The 18,868-nt window shown below is 46.1% G+C and overlaps 1 protein-coding gene across 2 annotated transcripts in view; it reads left to right on the top strand.

The window, feature by feature from the left end:
* The first annotated feature begins 8,338 nt into the window (after nt 1–8,338).
* Nucleotides 8,339–18,868, top strand: part of PRKCI (protein kinase C iota) — a 76,436-nt gene continuing 65,906 nt past the window's right edge. Inside the window, exon 1 of one of the 2 annotated variants that reach the window (XM_072618491.1) lies at nt 8,339–8,547. In XM_072618491.1, the coding sequence (XP_072474592.1) occupies nt 8,420–8,547 (128 nt within the window). In that variant the 5' untranslated portion in view covers nt 8,339–8,419. Of the gene's footprint in view, nt 8,548–13,933; nt 14,110–18,868 lie in introns of those variants that run through there. The other variant, XM_072618490.1, reaches the window with a different exon arrangement.

Here is an 18,868-nt window from a genome sequence, read left to right as displayed (position 1 = left end):
TTTAAACTGAGGGGCCTGGGGGGCTGGGGAGGGAGGCGGAAGAAATAAATAGTTGTCCAAACCTGTTCCATTTTGTATTTTGAGTACCTTTCTAGAAGACCTCCTGTTACTTTCTTTTGGGGAGACCATAGGCATGAACCAAACCTAAGCTGTAAGAGATTTTTCCCCCAGCTCTCCAGGGTGAGGAAGGTCTAATAAGCCAGAGAATATGCAAAGAGCCTTATCCCCTTGGGGGTTAAGTTTCCTTAGGATGTGAACTTCATTCATTCACACTAGAGCAGAGGCCTCCTAATGGGAGAGGGTGGCCTTGCGCCAGTAGTTCACTGGTTTTAATTGAGCTTTGAAGGCAACTAAGAGAATTCTTGACAATAATCATTTCTCCAACAGTAAAAAAGAGCTCCATATCTGTGTCTTCTGTTTTTTGGATATCATAATATACTTCCAAGTACTAATTAACTAAACCTCACAATCTCCCGACCAGGTAATGAGGTTTTATTATCCTTATTTTATAGACAAGATAACTGAACTGAGTGACTCAGTGTTAATGCCCAAGGTAGAAGTTCAGCACAATGTCCAGAAATAAGGAGGTAAGAGTCCCTTTATACGCCACTCTAGTCAGATCCTATCCAGAATACTGTGTTTGAATACAAGCATTACAGAATCACAGACTTTTCAAACTGGTAAGGATCTCAGTGATCAGCTAGTATAACCCACTGCTGAGAAAGAATCTTTGCTAATACACTAAGTAAGTGGTCTAGGCAGTATGGTTCAGGAAGGACATTAATACATTGGAAAACCTATGGGAACAGGGCAATCAGATGGTGATGCCTTATCAAGATTGGTTAAAGGAGCTGGTAATGGTTAGATGGTGAGGAGAGTAGACTTTGCATAGAAGTATCTAAGGATTTGAAGAAGATTTGGTTGATTATATTTGGTCTTAGAGGGTGGAATCTCCTCTTTTTTTTCATCAGATTGCCTTTATAGTTATCCTCATATATTTATAATCTCCAATGTCTCCCTGGCTTCTAGCTTCTTCCCTTCTGTCTACAAAAAAAAGTCCCAATTTTCCACGTCCTTAAAAAATTGATATTAGATTCTATTAGATTCGTCCACAAGAACTATCGTCCTACATTTTTCCTCCCTTTGAAAAAAATTCTTAATCTTTGCTGCCACTTTTTTCACTTCTCAACTCTTAGCAATCTGGCTTTTGACCTCAGAAGAAACCATTCCCTCCAAAGTCATCAATTACTTCTTAATTGCTCAGTCAGATGACCTTTACTCTTGTCCCTTTTGCTTGTGACACATTGCATACTCACTGGTTCTATACACCCATCTTACTCCTTTTTCTCACTGTTTTTTTTTTTGGGAGGCAGTCAAGTTAAGTGACTTGCCAAGGGTCACACAGTTAGTAAGTGTCATATTTGAACCCAAGTTCTCCTGACTCCAGAGCTGGTGCTCCACTGTATCCACTGCACCTTCTAGCTTCTCCATATCTTCTTCAGGATCTTCATCCACATCTCTTCCCCAACACTCTGTCCTGGACCCTATTCTGTTCTTTTTCTACCCTTTTTCTCTTGGTAGTCTCATCCACTCAGATCAGTTTAATTACAATCTCTGTGCATATGACTCCCAAGTCTACATGACCAGTCCTAGTCTCTCACCTGAGCTCCTGTCCTAAATCAACAATTGCCTAGTCTACATTTGTAGATATCTCAAACTCAATATGTCCTAAACAGAATTCATTATCTTTCCTCTTCTTTCTCCCTAAACCCCTCTTCTGAATTTGCTATTTCTGTGGAAGGTACCTCCATTCTTAAAGTCACCTGGGGTCACAAACCAATGTCATCCTCAACTCCTTACTGTCAATCACCCCATCCATCTTTATTTGTTCTTCATTTCATCCACAACATCTCTCCTGTAGGTCCCCTTCTCTCCACTCACATATGCCCCACCACAGTTCCGTTCCCCCCCCCCCCCACTTGGAATATTACAATAGTCTCTTAACTGGTCTTCCTGCTTCAACAACAACAATAAAAACGTAAATATGAATAACTGGCATTTATTTATAAAACATAGGGGCAGCTACATGGTGTAGTGGATGGAATGCTGGGCCTGGAGTCAGGAAGACTCATCTTCCTGCGTTCAAATCTAGAATTATTAGCTGTGTGACCCTGGGCAACTCACTTAACCATGTTTGCCTCAGTTTCCTCATCTGTAAAATGAAGGAAATGGTAAACTACTCCAGTATCTCTGCCAAGAAAACCCCAAATGGGGTCATGGAAAGTCAGACACAACTGAAAAATGACTTAAAATTTATAAAACTTTATTTATAAAAAAACATTTGTTTATAACACTTTAGGGCTGGCAGAGTACTTTAAATGTGTTATTTCATTAGACCTCTCCCCACTACAGTACATCCTCCACACTGATTCCAAAGTGATTTTCCTTAACTATAGATCTGACCATGACAGCCCCTACTCAAACCGTTTGCTTTCTATCGCCTCTAGAATCAACTATAAACTCCTCTGTTCAGCTTTTAAAGCCTTTCTCAATTTCTCTTTGCAGAGTCATAGGGCATTACTCCCACTCTGCCCTCTGCAATGCAGCAGCAGGGGATTTCATTCTATTCCATTCACAGGTCATTCCATCTCCTACATCCGGAATACTCTCTATCTTCATTTCCCCTACCTCATCGAAGGCCTGACTTGCTCTGAGGTTCAATTCAAACTTCCTTTTGATTTTTTTTTTTTAAATATTGAAGGGACCATCCCTTGGCTCACTTCTTAAATAGCTCTAATCACTGAATGGGCATTGCCTCAGTCAAAGTGAGAACTCTGAAAGACCTTAGTTTAAACATTCCAAGGTCTCCCACAGCATTCTGGGCCATCTCTAGTTGTCCTAATCTAAGTCTGGCCACTGGATCCAGATGGACTGAGAGGAGAAAGGGAGGCTGGTAACTTTGCACAGAACCTCCTTCACTGAAATCCATTTCACTTGCAAGTCACAGCCTCATCTTCCTCTTCGAGAACAAAGGACAAACCACACAACCGGTATTCTCTCACCCAAACTGCCTTGTTATTTAACTGTTTTATAGTCATTCACTTTATATTTACACTGGACACACCTAGAAATGTGTTTGTTCTCCCTTCTTCCTTGCCACACTCAACCCCCCTTCCCCCTCTTCAATGTAATTTCTATACAAGTAGGGTTGTGTGTGTGTGTGGGGGCACAGAGCCTGGCACACAGTAGGTGCTTACTAAATACTTGTGGATTGATTGATTGATAGTTAGAAATGTGACTAACATTACAAAGGAGACAGGTAGCAGAGTCGTGGCCAGGAAATGTTAGGGATGGAAGTTACTTCAGAGCTCAGCTTCTTGCTAGCAGATGGATTATAGACAAACTCTTTCCACTTCAAATAGCTTTCTGTGCTACCCTCCTCACTGGGGGCAAACCTTTCTGCAGACCCTAGGATAAGGAAACTGTGCCCAAGAATGCATTCTCCGCAGAGTACCATTAAATCTCTGACTGTAGGCACAGATTAAATATTTGCCTTTAAATTATACCCTTGACTTGGTAGGTGATGACGAGTCAGAGGCATCTCACCTGCCTCTGTTTCCATCCCCATGACTAGGGTGGGGCAGGACTCTTGGAAATTCCATACTGATGAAAAAGAAGGCATAGTTTCTGGGCGAATGGTGGTGGAGAGTGGCACCTCTAATCCCTCCTTTTCCTGAACTTAATACAGTAAAGTAATCACATGGGTAACCTAAGCCCTTCAGGGAACTGAAGGAAAGGGAAGAACAGGTTTGGGCAAAGAGGGAAGTATTAGGTGAAAATTCAAGTTCTCACTGGAGATGCAGGCTGGTGGGAGGGGGGCATGCCCTGCTCACCAAGGGCTCTTCACCTTCAGGAGAGCTGCCCGCAACAGAGCACAGTGGGATGATCCAAAGAACCAGGGGGCATCTCACCACCTTCACTGATGGAACTTCAGACTGAGAAGAACTCTAAAAACCTGCCTGCTTCCATTAGTCAAAGCAGCTCAGTTTGTTAAAAAGAAGCCAGTTCAAGTTGTTTGGTTGCTATGACATAGAATTTAAGTTCCCAAGGGACTTCTTCTTTTTTTTGGTCTTTACATCCCAGCACCTTGCCTCAGAGTAGACCTTGCTTAATAAATGCTTCTTCAATGTAATGAGGTAGAAGGGGTATTGGTTCAAGGTCAGAAGGGTTGAATTCAAGTCTTGACTTGGGTGACCTTGGACAAGTTACCTCAGCACCCAGGATCACAGAACCTGGGAGCTGGGAGGAACTGCCAAGGCTGTCTAGTCCAACGGGAATCTGACACACCTTTAAGCCTCCCTCAGTTTTGTTATCAGTAAAATGCGGGGATAGAACTAATTCTTTCAGCCCCAAGGTCCTCTGATAACACCATCTTTCTAGAGTGCTGCTGCAGAATATATAATCTCACTCTTCAAAGGCCTAATGGTTCTTTGACCTGGAGACAGAATAATTTGCAGCACTTTTCTGCTGAAATGTTCTCTTTCTTGTGCCCTGACCAAACTATATGCCCCACTATAGTCACAAAAGATGGTACAGGGGATGGTACGATGGGCCTGGAATCAGGAAGACCCGAGGCAACTGTGTGACCCCTGGACAAGTTACTCAATCTTGTTCTGCCTCCATTAAAAAAATCTCTAAAATGAAAATAATCACAGCACCTACCTCACAAGGTAGTTGCAAGAATCAAATGAGACAAGATTTGTAAACCGCTCAGCTCAGTGAATGGCGCTAAATGCACGTCTTTGTACCTTCTCCCCACTGTTCCTTGGTTCTGAAACTGAGCCAAAGAACCATGATCCCTTTTCCAAATGCTTTTGCCAATATTTTTTTTCCTGCATCTACTTCACAGTTGGGCCCTGGCTTCCCTCTCTGCCCTTCATGCACAAGTTAGAATGAGCACCAATGGCAGCCTTCCAAGAAAAAGGAATTGTAAAGGAGAAAGGGGAAGTCCCCCTGCTTTCCCGAGAGATGATAAGAAAAGCTGCCTGAGGACGGAAAGTTCAACAGATTGGTACAGCTAGGTGTCACAGTGGATGAAGTGCTGGCCCTACAGGTAGGAGGACCTGAAACACATTAACTGTGTGATCCTGGACAAGTCACTTAACCCAGATTGCCTTTAAAAAAAGTCCATAAGATCATAGGTCTAGAGCTAGAAGGGGCCTCTGAGGCCAACTCTACAAAGTTCTCCCTCCATTTGTTTCATGCCTTGCACTAGACAACATTTATTAAGCTCCTACTGCATGCCAGGCACAGTCCCCACTCCCAGAGAGTTTATATTCTGATAGGAGAAACAAATGAGATGATATATGTAAAGCTCTTTGTAAACCTTAAAGCCCTGTATACATGTAAGCTATTATTATTAATAATGCGCTTGTTTACATAAACATAAAGTACTTGCAAAGTGATTTTGGGGAGGGGCTCTAGGAACTGGGAGATGGCACTTGAGTCAAGTCAACAAGCATTTATTAAATGCCTACTATGTGTCAGGCTCTAGAATACAAAAAGAGGCAAAAAACAATCCCTGACCTCAAGGAACTCACCGTCTAATGGGAAAGATAGCGCATAAAGATGAGTAGAAGAAATCAAAGCGAAGGATCAGCTAGAAAGGACAGACAGAGGGAAAGCACAGGGATTAAGGGAGATCAGTGCTGGGGTTTTGACTGAGAGGCACAAAGATGAGAAGGGAAAGACTTCTGAATGTGGAAGGCAAGCAGTGGAAATATCCAATCTGATCTCAAGGAAGGAAAGTGTAAGGAAACTGCAGACGTGGGAAGAGCCTGGGTTCTGGAGGGTTTTGAACAACCAACAGGACTGGATATTTGATATCTGATCCTGAAGTTTATAAGAAGCTACTGGTGCTGATTGGTTAAGGAAGGGGGAGTTGGCACGGTCCTATGTGTACTTTAGGAAAATCTATTTTACATGGATGAGGAGGATGCATGAAAGAGGGGGAGGAGGTGGTAAGGGCCTGAGCTAGAATTGTGACTCCAGGAATTGAGGGGGGCAGGGAGAAGAAAATTAGCAATTATTAAGCACCTACTGGTATAAAATAAACTGGAGAAGGAAATGGCCAACCACACCAGTATCTTTGCAAAGAAAACCCCAAATTTCACAAAGAGTAGGACACAACTGAACAACAACAAAAGCACCTACTATGTACCAGATACTGTGCTCTTTACAAATATTATCTCATGTGATCCTCACAACCACTCTGGGAGGTAGGGGCTATTATTATTCGCATTTTACAGATGAGGAAACTGAGGCAAACAGAGGTTAAGTGACTGGCTCAAATTCGAAGATCTAGAAAGTGTCTGAGGCAGGATTTGAACTCCAGTTTTCTTGACTCCAAGTCCATTGATCTGTCCGCTGGGAAAAGAAGGCAATAAACATTTATATAGAGCATATTATGTGCCAGGCACTGTCCTAAACACTTTTTACAAATTTTGTCTTTGATCCTTACAACAACCCTGGGAGGTTGGTGCTACTGTTATTCCTATTGTATAGTTGAGGAAACTGAGGTGGAGGTTAAGTGACTCGCTAAGGGTCAATCATCTAGTAAACATGTGAGGCCAAACAGGTCTTCCTGACTCCAAAAGCTGCATTCTATCCACTGGGCCATCTGAGAGATGTCATAAGGTAGAATTGACAAGTGGTAGCAAACTGACAGAATAGGGGGAATTTTGGGGAGATTGAATAATTGAAATGCCGGGTGGTGGTTCCCTTTGCAGAAATAGGGAAGTTAGGGGAGATGCCTATGGGACATCTAATCTCATTCCAAACATCCAATTGGCTGTTGGTGACATTGGACAGGAAGTTAGGGGAGAGACAAGGGCAGGATACAGGAATCTGGTCATCATCTGCATAGAGATGATATTTGAACCTGTGGGAGCTGATGAGCTCACAAAAAGAGGGTGGTATGCAGAGCAGTGGGCATGTGCCACCACCCTTAATCACTGCCAATCTGTGTGGTCACAGGACCTTGAATTCCTAAGGAGTCTTTGGGAAAGATATGTCTGTAAGTCAACCAGCTACCCAGACTAAGAGCTGGTCTAAATCCTACGGATACAAAGAGCTCACCATCACCCATGCCACTCCCATTTTATAGGTCCAAAGATATCTGTATGTCTTTATCTAAATCTCTCTCTCTCCCTATCTATCTATCCATCCATATCTACCCATGTGTCTGTCTCTATTCATGTATTGTCTGTCTCTCTATCCATCCATCCATCCATTTATCCATCCATCCATGTAATCTATCTATCTATATCTATCTATCTATCAATCTATGTAATTTATCTATCTCTATCTATCCATGTAATCTATTTACCTACCTGTCTATCTCTCCATGTAATCTATCTATCTCTACCCATGTAATCTATTTATCTATCTACCTATCTTGGAGGTCATATTTACAAAGGGGGACACTGAGGCTCTGGGCGGGTGAGTGAGTTGGTCAAGGTCACCCAGGTGACATCCTTCTGCCCCCCCCTCTAGGGAGGGGGATAAAGGACACTCCCCTCCAGCCGCCGAGGAATGAGGAATGAACCGCAGCCCAGAATCCTAGCATTCAGCAAATTCTCCAGCCCAGACTCGAGGGAGGGGCTGCGTGGGGCTGGGGCTGCCTCGGGCATGAGGGAGGGACGAGGTCTGGAGCGGTATCCAACCCGCCCCTCCGCCCCAGATCCTTCATTCCCCAGCGAGCCAGCGAGAAGAAAGCACGTTCCCGGGGGGCTGCGGGTAGGATACCGGGAAAACCTCAATTCCCAGAATTCCCTTAACCAGAGAACTCCAAGTCCCAGAATCCCGTTCGGAAACTCCAACCCTGGCGGGCGCTTTGATTCCTTCTGACTCCGGCCGCTCTCGGCCCCCGCCCCCCCCTCCTCCAAGGATGAGCTGGACGGAACTATCCGGCCAAGAGGGGGTAACTTACTACCTCTGGGCTCTGCCGCCACCTCTTCCTCGCGATTTCGGAGGAAGGATGTGTGACAGGATGTGGATAGAGGGGTTTAGAATCTCTCCAGTTTGGGGCTGCTACGAGGTGGCCTCTCCCGATGGGCCGGGAGGTACGGCTCCTGAGTGGGTCCCCCCTCCCTGCGAGAGTGGTTCAGCCCAGAGGCGGCCCTTCCCGGCGGGGGCCGGAATGGTGGCTCGGACGGCCCCTCCCCGCCCCGCCCCACCCGGGAATGTGGACGCTTGGAGGGAGCGCGGTGGGCGGGCCGGAGGGAGGCGCCGAGGCGCCGGGGCCAGGGCGGAGGAGGCCGGCGGCGGTGGCGGCCTCGGTAGCGGCGGCTGGGCAGCGGCGGCGGCTCTCGGCCAGGCTCCCCGCGGCGCGGCCGCACCGGCGCGGGGCGGCAGGGAGATGCCCACGCAGCGGGACAGCAGCACCATGTCCCACCCGGGCCCGGGCGGCGGCGGGGGAGGGGGCGGCGGCGGCGGCGGCGGCGGGGACCACGCGCACCAGGTCCGGGTGAAAGCCTACTACAAAGGGTGAGTGAGCGCGGCCGAGCCGGCATCGCCACGGAGCCCCCGGGGGGAGGGGCTGCGGCGTCCTCGGGCCCCCCCCGTGGCGAGGGGGCGTCCTCGGGCCCCCCGGAGCCCGCAGTGCCAGGGGGCGTCCTCGGGCCCCCCGGAGCCCCCCGTGGCGAGGGGGCGTCCTCGGGCCCCCCGGATCCCGCGGTGCCAGGGGGCGTCCTCGGGCCCCCCGGATCCCGCAGTGCCAGGGGGCGTCCTCGGGCCCCCCCCGTGGCGAGGGGGCGTCCTCGGGCCCCCCGGAGCCCCCCGTGGCGAGGGGGCGTCCTCGGGCCCCCCGGATCCCGCAGTGCCAGGGGGCGTCCTCGGGCCCCCCCCCCGTGGCGAGGGGGCGTCCTCGGGCCCCCCGGAGCCCGCAGTGCCAGGGGGCGTCCCGCCTGACGGAGGCCCCCACATAAGGAGGCTGCTCGAGATGAAGCCCCCAGGGCCGGGCCGGCTTTGCCCTGGTCCCCCAGAAGTTTGGATCATTTGGATCCGTAAACTTGTTTTTTTCTCATTGAAATTATTTTATTACTTTTCACTTTTCCACCCTCACTTCCACAAGTTCCAAATGTTCTCCTTCCTCCCCAGACGGGCCGCGCACGGATAAGCATTTATTAACCACCTGCTGTGTGCCACCCCTGCCCTCCAGGAGCTTACCCCCTGCTGGGGGAGCCCACGTGCAGGGCGCTGTGTACAAACAAGCGGGGACCCATCCATGGGAAAGAACGATCGAGGACCCCTGGAATGGAGGGGGCGTCGGGGGGCTGGCCGGCGTGGGCGGGACTTCCAGGAGGGGCGTTATTAGAGGAAAGCCCCTGGCCTTATGCCCTGACCATCCCCTCCTCATCCAGAGCCTTTGTTTCATTACTGGTATGTGAGAAGGAGCGCTGTGACCTCTGGGCCTCAGTTTCCTCATCTGTAAAATGAAAGGGGTGCACTCTGCCTTGGTTCTCAGCTTTGGATTTAGGGTGCCCGATTCCCCAGCACCCGGTGTGGGGATCGTAAGTGTGGGCAGAGACCTGGAATGTTACCATGTGAGGTGCTGAGGGCTTCCTTTTTTTATCACTCTTGATCCCCTGTGCCTGGCAGTACAGGAGATGGGCTTGGGGGTGTCTGGAGGATCTTGGCCTTCTCTGCTCTCCACCTGGACCCTCAAGGAGCGCCTCATGGCTGGGTCTGCTGTAGGCTGTAAGGCCCTTGAAGGTCAGCTCGCTCTTCTGTCCTCAGCATCAGAGTGCCCGTTGGCTGGACTGGCCATGGCCTGCTTGTCAAGGTGGCTGGGGTGGGCTGGCTCAGGGGGTGCTGAGTCTCTCAAGGGGGCCTGGGTGGGGTTCCCCTACTGCATGGGCAGGAATAGGCCTTGCTTTGGGCTGGCATGTGGCAGGAGTTTCAAATGAAGACTTTGAGTCTGGCTTGCTTTCCCTTGGGTCTAGGCTGCAGGACCAATTTAGACTGTGGTAAGCTGAAGTGGGCATGCCTGAAGTCATACCCAACAAAAGGAAAAGCCACCAAGTTACGCACGTGGACTTTACCTGAGGACGGCCATAATAAGTTCATTACCTGTTTGGGGCTGCCAGGGATTTCTGAATGGTTGAGTGAATGATGCGATCTCCCCAGATTTAGGAGGGATTTGTTGAGAATGGTTATTTGGGGAGCCCCTCCCTGGTGTTGCTGGCTTTCCAAGAACTTGGTTTTAGGATGAGAGCCCTGCCAGGTGAGAAGAAAACCATCCCACACCTCCTGGCACTGAAGGTAATTCCGTGGGGCTTTTCTTATCTCATCACCTTAGCTAATGTTGGCCCATCTCCCCTAGGGGAAAAGAGTTCAGCCGTGATACTTGATTAAAGAATGTTGTAACTTTAGGAACTTTTCTTCTCCCCCAAATTGAAGACTTCCAGTTCAGTTGAACAGCTTTCACTTGGTCGTTGTTTTGTGAGGTGCCTGCCCTTGTGGCTGCTGTTCACTGCTGAGACCAGCTTGGGGGTTTTCCAAACAAACACCTTTACCAGTGTGCTTGTTGCTTATTTATCCAGGCAGAAGTCAGTGGCTTAAAAAAAAAAAAGGTTGACTGTACAGTGTGTACATTCCGGAATGGATCAGTGAGGATTGTGAATGGGGAACCTGTAAGAGGGAGGTCCTAGTTGCCTGCCACCTCCCTCCTCTGTATTCCAACAAAATCGAGTCCCCACAAATGATTCTTAATGAAATGTTTGGACTTTTTGTTTGTGTGGTTTTGTGAATTCTTACCTTTGGAGTTGTAGCTTCATCTTAGGACTCGTAGTAGCTTAAGATCACATTGAACAGTTCACATGTACACAGACAGAGAAAGCATTACATGCCTTGGCTAAATGTGTGGGTGTTATTTAATGGGCTCTTATTCTTAGGGGAGTTCATGGGATTTTGAGATTTTGCAGCCAGCCATGACTCCCACAGAGCACTGTGGGAAAAACATTTTGTGTGTACGTTTGTCTGAAATGAGACATTGATTTTAAATGTTTTTATTTAATAACCAGATTTACTAAATTCTAGTTTATTTTGAAAGAAACAGAGGTGACTGTGCTTAACAACCTAGGTTGGAATTAAGATCCCTTGTTTCTCTCACCATCAAGGTCAGGAAGGGAGACGCTCATCTGTTCAGGAATGTCTTTGTAAATTCCAAAGCGTGATGACCAATAGGAAGTGTTACTGTTGGCCTGTGGTTTCAGTTTTTTAGGTAAGCTTTCCCCTCCACTTTAAAAAGGGTGACTTTTGCTAAGGTGAGCCAGGAATCTTTCTGACCACAATCACTTTGATCCTTCTTCAGCTGTGATAGAGAGCCATGGTTGAAGCGTCACTCCTGTACTTAAACATTCTCTCAATTGGTCATTTCTCTGCTTCCTGTCCTGAAATCAGACTTAATGAGGACTCTATCTTTATTAGCAATATACCCAGCCAGAGGTTGTACTGTTGAAACGACAATGAGTCACTGAAGGAGCAGGTTACTAAACAGGTTGTCTAACTAGGACACCTTTGACTTGATTTTCATATTTTAAAGAATTCTCTTTACCAGAAGACATTTCCCCCAAGCATGACTGATATCCTCATTCTGAGAGATCAGTGGGTCAGTTGCACCCCAAGGCCCCCCTCTACCCCTCAAGCTGTGTTTCTTTGTAGCAGCTGGGATCATTTTGTAAAAAAAAAAAAAAATGACTCACCACTCTTTTTCCCCAGGAAGAGGACCTTCAAGTTCCTTTAAACTTGATCTTTATGAAAATGTGCCTTCTCCAGATAAAGAAACTTAAACCACACACTTAATTTGATTACTTGTTCTAGTATTTAAATAGGAGATTGGCTTTTTCCTTGTCTTTTTTTTACACACACGGGAGCTTTTCCTTGGATTTCCTTAGTCATTACTTTGTTCGTTTACAGAAGTAGAATAAAAAGTTCTGTTGGTTAGTGAGAGATTAACATCATATAAGCTTTTTTATGGTGAGCTTTGCTTTAGTGGGGCAGGACTTACCAGTAAAATAGTGAGGGAACCAGGTAGATTGCATCACAAAATATACAGGGGGTTTTACAAACATGTTTTCCAAAATTACATTTCTCAGAGTACTCTATACTGAGCAGTCATAATTTTAAAGATTTTCCTGCCTATACCAGCATTGTACAATTAGGAAAACATTGTTGAATAGCTGTGTTTGAAATTGGCCTTGCAAGGAAATATGTAGAATTTTTCTCATATTTGCAAGTCTTGACAAGACTGTTTTTTGTTGGTACATTTGTTTTCTGACTACTTTAGTAACGGCATTAATGGGCAGAGGTCATGTGTCTGATTGGGCTCTCACTGGCCCATTTGGGCCATCTTCTTTTCTCTGTCACCCCTCTGGGAGATCTTCTCACTTACTGAGGTTTTAGGGGGTTATCTCTAGAGTTGACTGTAAGCACTGGGAGTCCAAGGGCATCTAGCCTTCCCTCTCTTCCTTTATTACTCTGCTTCAAGGTCTATTCCGTGAGCATCTCAGCCATCTGTATGCAGGTTAACAGCCTCCTCCACCCCCCCCAGTCTCCTTGACTTGGCTGAACTCTCTCTGCCTTGGGTGAGCTGCTCCGACAGCGGTGCCTGGCTTGTCCATGACATTGCTTCCCATTTCTTGAAATTACACTATATTGCTTTTTATATATTTTTGGACCGCATGACCTAGGGCCAGAAGCTAAACCCTCCAGCAACCCAAGTGATGGACTCAAGAAAGAAGGTGCCACAAGTCTGGTTAAAAAAAAAAGTGTCCATGCTCCCCTCCCTTTTCCCTCCTGGTAGAATGTCCACTCCTTGAGGCCAAGGATTTGATTTTGTATCTCCAGGACCTGCCACAGTGCCTTGTCCATAGGTTCTTAATGTTTGTGATGTTAAAAGAACACATCCAGCACTTAGCACAGTTCCTGGCACATGAGCAGGGGCTTAACAACTATTTATGGATTGATGGCTGTGTCTCCAATACAGAAAGGCCCAGGTAGCCATTGCAGAGTGAGTAAGAAAGGCCCTTGCCAAAGCCTGTTCATTTTTTAGCATCACAATTTTCTGTTGTATCTCATCCTCAGCGAGACCCTCCTGAGGACTTAACCCCCAGGATTCTTATCTAATCTTTGTATCTTTTCCAGAAACTAACTCAGGGCTGCGACAAAAGAGAAATGCTTAATAGATGTTTATTGAATTGGATTTACAAACCCTTTTCCAAGCCGGTAATTACGAGAAGGGAGGGAGAGTCCTCTACAGACAAGCCCAGTGACAGCCGAGGAGTAGATGGGAAAAAACAAACAACGCACAGGGCAGAGACGTGGGACTAACGGTAGAGTGGCCTATAAGGCTTAGAAACAAAAGCTAGAATGTCATTAAATGGACTCCTTCCCACCAAACGGCTTTTCAAAAAAGTGACCTGTGGCCTTCAGAATCCCAGGGTGTTGCTGAAGGAAGATCCAGTATGAACATGAAGATATCATGAAAGCATCCCCCTGCCCCCCCATCAGAGATGTGTATTGGGTAACTCTCCCATGCTTCTGCTGGTTTGTCCAGTGGCATCTCTGCTTTTTGCTGCCTCTTCCCGTGGCCATTCCAGTGTCCTACTCTATGTCCTCGCCTCCCAGGGCCTCTCATCCCTCACTGTGCCTCCTGCTGTGGAGGAGCCTCGCTGAGCCTGCTGGTGATCCCCAGAGGTCTGTGGGGATCCTGTAATCACAGACCCCCTGAGGCCAGCCTGCTGCCCTCAGAGCATGCTTCATTCTCTACGAGGCAGCCTTAGAGATGGGGAGTGTTGACACCTCCCTGCCAGACCAAGGTTCGTTCAAGACTAGAGGAACAAAGTAAGACCTGACTTCCTCTTACTGCTGACAGGGCTGGTTCTCAGCAGAGCCACACCAATCAATGAACGTGGATTCAGCACTTAACGGGCCCTGGGCTCCTCCATGTCCCTGCCCTTCAAGGACTTATACCTTGTCATCTGACATGTACAGAATCAGTAAGTGCATCCCAGGGTGCCTCCTGCCTGGATGGGTGGTGACCGTCAGGTAGGTATTCCAGCAGAACTCCTAACCAGCTGTCTGCCTCCCACCCTGCATGGTGGTACCACTTGCCTTTGGGATGATGATGTAGGATTTTGAGCTGGAAGGAGCCTGAAGAGGTAACTTGAGTGCAGGTCCATTTCACAGGTGAGAAAACTGAGCCACTCCTGGCATCTGTCAAGTCCCAACTCAGTTCTGCTGTTCTAGTAGAAGCCTTTCCCAATCCCCTTAATTCCAGCTCATCTGTCTGATGATTTCTAGTTTATCTTGTATATATTTTTTGTTTCCCCCGTTAGACTGGGAGCTCCTAGGGCAGGGGCTGTCTTTTGCCTTTCTTGCTACCCCCAGTGCTTAGCTCTGACACACAGTAGGTGTTTAATAAATGCTTCTTGACTGAAATGACTGGCCTTGGGAAGCAGCAGAGAGGGGATTCCCACCCAAGGCCTCAGCCTCCAATTGCCCCTGTGCCATGGTGCTTTGTGAATGTTGAGGCAATCCAGCAAGACTGACTCTGGAAAGCATGGGGAATAGGCCTGGACCTGTGATTTCATCAGTGTCTGGAACTCTCAGAGAACATTCCCTCCCCAGTCCGGACGGGCCTCTTCATGTCTTAGAATTGTCTGGCACACAGAGCCTGTGAGTGGAAGGTGTGGACTAGACCCTGGCTCTGGCCAGCTCGCGCTCTCTCTCTCTCTCTCTCTCTCTCTCTCTCTCTCTCTCTCTCTCTCTCTCTCTCTCTCTCTCTCTCTCTCTCTCTATCTCTCTGCCTTGGCTTGCTGCCTTCTTGACCTGTAGTTGCTTAAACCAGACAAGGGGCCCTTTAACTTGCACTTTTCCTCAACTGGCACGATGTTTGTATTGGACACATTTATCTTGGGTGTGGGAGCTTTCTTTGAAGACAGGAAGTTCAAGACCAAGTACAGATTTTGAAGTTGTTTTTTTTTTTAAAGTTGAGAGGAGTTTAAGACAATGAAGAGCTGGCCTGGGTTTCAGTCCTGCCTCAAATACAGAAGGGCAGGTTTATCCTGGGCGAGTGCTGACAATTCTCCGAGCTCAAAAGTTTTGAGAAGGTGCCAGTCTTCATTGGTGGAGGGACTTTGCTCACCTGGAATTCTCTTCCCTCCTGTAATTGGTGGCACAGGAGTAGAGGAGTCATGGGTCATGGGTCATGGAAGCTTGCCCTTGAGGATACTCAGATGGAACCTTGAAGGAAGTTGGTGGATGGGGGAGGGTGTTTTTCTTTTCTTTCTACTATTGACATTAAGATTTATTTTTTTTCAACGTAATAGTACTTTATTTTTTCCAATGTCAAGAGAGTTCTCAGCGTTCACTTTTATAAGATTTTGAAATTTTTTTCTCTCTCCCCTTTCCCCAAGATGGCAAGCAATCTGATTGTAGGCTATACGTTTCAGATCACAGTAAGTTTATTTTGACATTAGTCATGTTGTGAAAGAAGAATCAGGACAAAAGGGAAAAACCACAAGAAAGAAAAAAGAGAAAATAGAATGCTTCTCTCAGCATTCGGATTCCATAGTTCTTCTTCTGCATGTGGATGGCATTTTCTATCATGAGTCTTTTGGAATTGTCTTAGATCTTTGCATTGCTAAGCAGAGCTAAGTCTATCAAAGACAGTTATTTCACAGTGTGGCTGTTAGGTATACAATGCTCTCCTGGTTCTGCTCACTTCACTCAGCGTCTGTTTGTGTCAGTCTTTCCAGGTTTTTCTGAGATCTGCCTGCTCATCATTTCTTACAGCATAGTAGTATTCCATTACACTCTAGTACCACAGGTTGTTCAGCCATTCCCCAGTTGATAGGCATCCCAAGAGGGTATGATTTTCACACATGAGGCCCCCCCCCCCCCCTTCCCCAATAAGGTGGGAAATGGGAGATTGAATGTCCTGGGGAACAACAAAGAAGCTAGTTTGACCAGAAGTAACTCTCAAGCCCATCAGCCCCTGGAGCTGGTGGTTGGGCTTGTGTCTAAGGACTGTCCATTTCTCCTCTGTGTGGAGGAGAATCTGGAGGCAGGTAGACCACCTGGGGGACTACAGGCCCATTGTCCTGATGAACATTTGTAAAACATCTTACAGTCATCATCCCATTTGGAAAATGAGGGGACTTGAAGCTGAGGTATGACTGTTAGTGAAGAAGGTCTTATGAAAGGAGGCCTGACACTTGACTTGCCAGCTGATGGGTTAGTGGGGGTGAGGGAGAGGGAAGCAGTGAGTTTGAACTTAGGGGACTGATGCCCTCAACTGAAGACAATGATGGTTTTTTGGGGGACAGATAAGGAGTTCTATTAGGTTGTGGTGAGTTTGAGAATGCTTGCCATTGGGCAAGTCCCATAACAGTTAATTAGTGATGCTCTGGAGCTCGAGAGAGATCAGATGTGGGTGGCTCCCAACCATGGGAGCTGAAGAGGTCGATCAAGTCAACCAACAAGCATTGATTAAATGCTTACTGTGTGCTGGATCTCTAAGAGAGAAAGGAGAAGAGGCCCTGGGGTTTACTCACCCACAAGGGTCTTTAAGGCCTGGACTTCAAATAGCCCTAATGCTCAGGCAGCCCTTACACATCTCAGGGGTTAGGGGCATAGGCCCCCCCTCCCCCATCTGGAAAATCCACCTAAAAGCTTTTGGTCCTCCTTTTGTGCCAGAAAAGAAGTATTTTGGCTTTGCGGATTTCCTTCTCTTTTGTCTTGATATCATACAAAACTATACATATATTTTATGTGCTTCTTAGTTTCTAAATTTTTCTGTCTTGTCTGCTGGCTTTTGGTACGTCATCTGGGGCTTCTGCAAAACTCCCCCAAATATCCCATTTGATTTCTTATGCTGACCCTCGATCATATGTGGAAGGGATAACTAATTATTGCTTTGATACCAGGATGGGGAAAGACCACAGCCTACCCTCTCCTCTTCCCTCCTTACTCTGGCATCTTTTTTGCATAGCTTTTGGGATGGATTGTTGAGCTGGTAAATAATCCTCCTTTAGAAGTTGGAGCACGTCTCAGTTTATTGTTTTCAGGGAGTTCTTTTTCAGAGAGGTAGCTGAAGAATGAATGAGTACTTTTAAGGTCAAGAACATGGAATGTAAGCATGTGTCTCTTGAAGTATTTTGAGGTTTAATGGGAAAGCCTAAAATTGTATTGAACTGTGTAATTTTAGGGAGCTATGTGGCTAAGCACATTGGGATCTGTTGAAGATCAGTGGTAGGCAAAAACATGCTATTGCTGAAGATGGAATCACAAATAGACATTGGGGGTTCTTAACATAGGTAGTGTCTGTGACATTTTTTTATTTGTTAACATTTTAAAAATTCTGGTAACTGTACTTCATTGTTTTTGTTCTTCTCTGTTAATCCGATGCCTTTTATTTTCTGCAGTTAAAAGTATCTGCTTCTTGAAAGGGTCCCCGGAGTCCTGAAAGGGTCTGAGCCTCAAAGGAAGTGAAAACCACTATTGGGGGCACGTTGGCTGAGGTGACTCACCAGCTGTGTGCTCTCTGCCTTTTTGTTCTCATTAAACCCTGAATACTCTAACCAGGATCTAGTGATAGAGAAATGTGTAAACAAAGCCTTTTCCAGTTACTCTGGGAAAATGTTTATAGAAAATGGCCTTGCATGTTTTAGATCCTGAGACTTAAGGAGCTCCCGTTAGAGGGACAGAACACACGATTAATGCTGACAGGGTGAGGAGGCCTTCTTAACCTCTTGGTTCCCAGCAAATGCATTCCAGCATTTAGATGGTTTTGTGACCCAAGTTTCAATGAGAACCAAAGCATCTATATATACATATCATTACCTAAGAATAATTTTAATAGCTCCCTCCTTTATACTTCAGAAAAAGAAATGATTGGTTCATGCACAGTAATGCTTTCTGTTTTCTTTCCTTGTAAATGAAAAACTTTAACAAAGAAAAGATTTCTTTCTTTGCCACATGCTGCTCTGTGTTGGGCCTTGTCTACAGCTAAACTTAAGCATATCGCTTTTTTGTTTAAATAGGCACACAGTATCATTCCCCTTTTAATGCCTAATTTGAGGACAGGAATTTCTTTTTCTTTCTCCCTTTTTTTAAAAAAGAGTCAATTCCTTTTCTCTTATCTTTATGTGAAGGGTAATGGGCAATAGTTTTTCCCTTAAGTGGAAAGAAAATTGAGGAACTTCAGAGCCTTTTAAAGGGGTGGATCACTTTGAGTTTTAGGGCTGCAGTAGTATTTGGTTTTTGAAAGGGTTCCAGTTGCAGTGTTTTCATGGGAGGGGAACACTTGTCTCTTGTTCAGTATGTTGCTTTATCAATCTAAGTATCTACCATGTTCCTGGTAGTTGTAGATAATGGAGACAATATCACGAGTCAGTAAGGGATAACATTCTTCTATCTTTTTATTTATTTATTTAGGTTAATTTTCAAAATTTTTTGAGTTACAGAATGTTTCTTCCACCCTTTGAGAAGGCAAGCAGGTCAAAATGGTTACATGACCCCTTAGATGTAAAGAGAGAGATTACAAGAAAATTTGAAGAACATGGGACATATTACTTATCAGACTTACAGATAGGTGAACATTTTATGAATAAGCAAGAGAGAGAACAGAGTGAGATCTTAAATAGATAATTTCAATTACTTTAAGGTTTTTTTAAAAAATAAAACAAATGTAGCCAAGATCATAAGGAAAGCAGAAAATTGGGGAAAAAATTTATAGACAGTTTCTCAGATAAAGGTCTCATAGCTCATATATATAAAACTTTATAAAAATCTCTAAGAATGT

This window comes from Notamacropus eugenii, chromosome 6 (assembly GCF_028372415.1).
Source record: "Notamacropus eugenii isolate mMacEug1 chromosome 6, mMacEug1.pri_v2, whole genome shotgun sequence".
Classification (NCBI taxonomy): Eukaryota; Metazoa; Chordata; class Mammalia; order Diprotodontia; family Macropodidae; genus Notamacropus; species Notamacropus eugenii.
The sequence above is the reverse complement of the archived record's forward strand: the minus strand, read 5'-3'. Positions and strand labels throughout refer to the sequence as shown.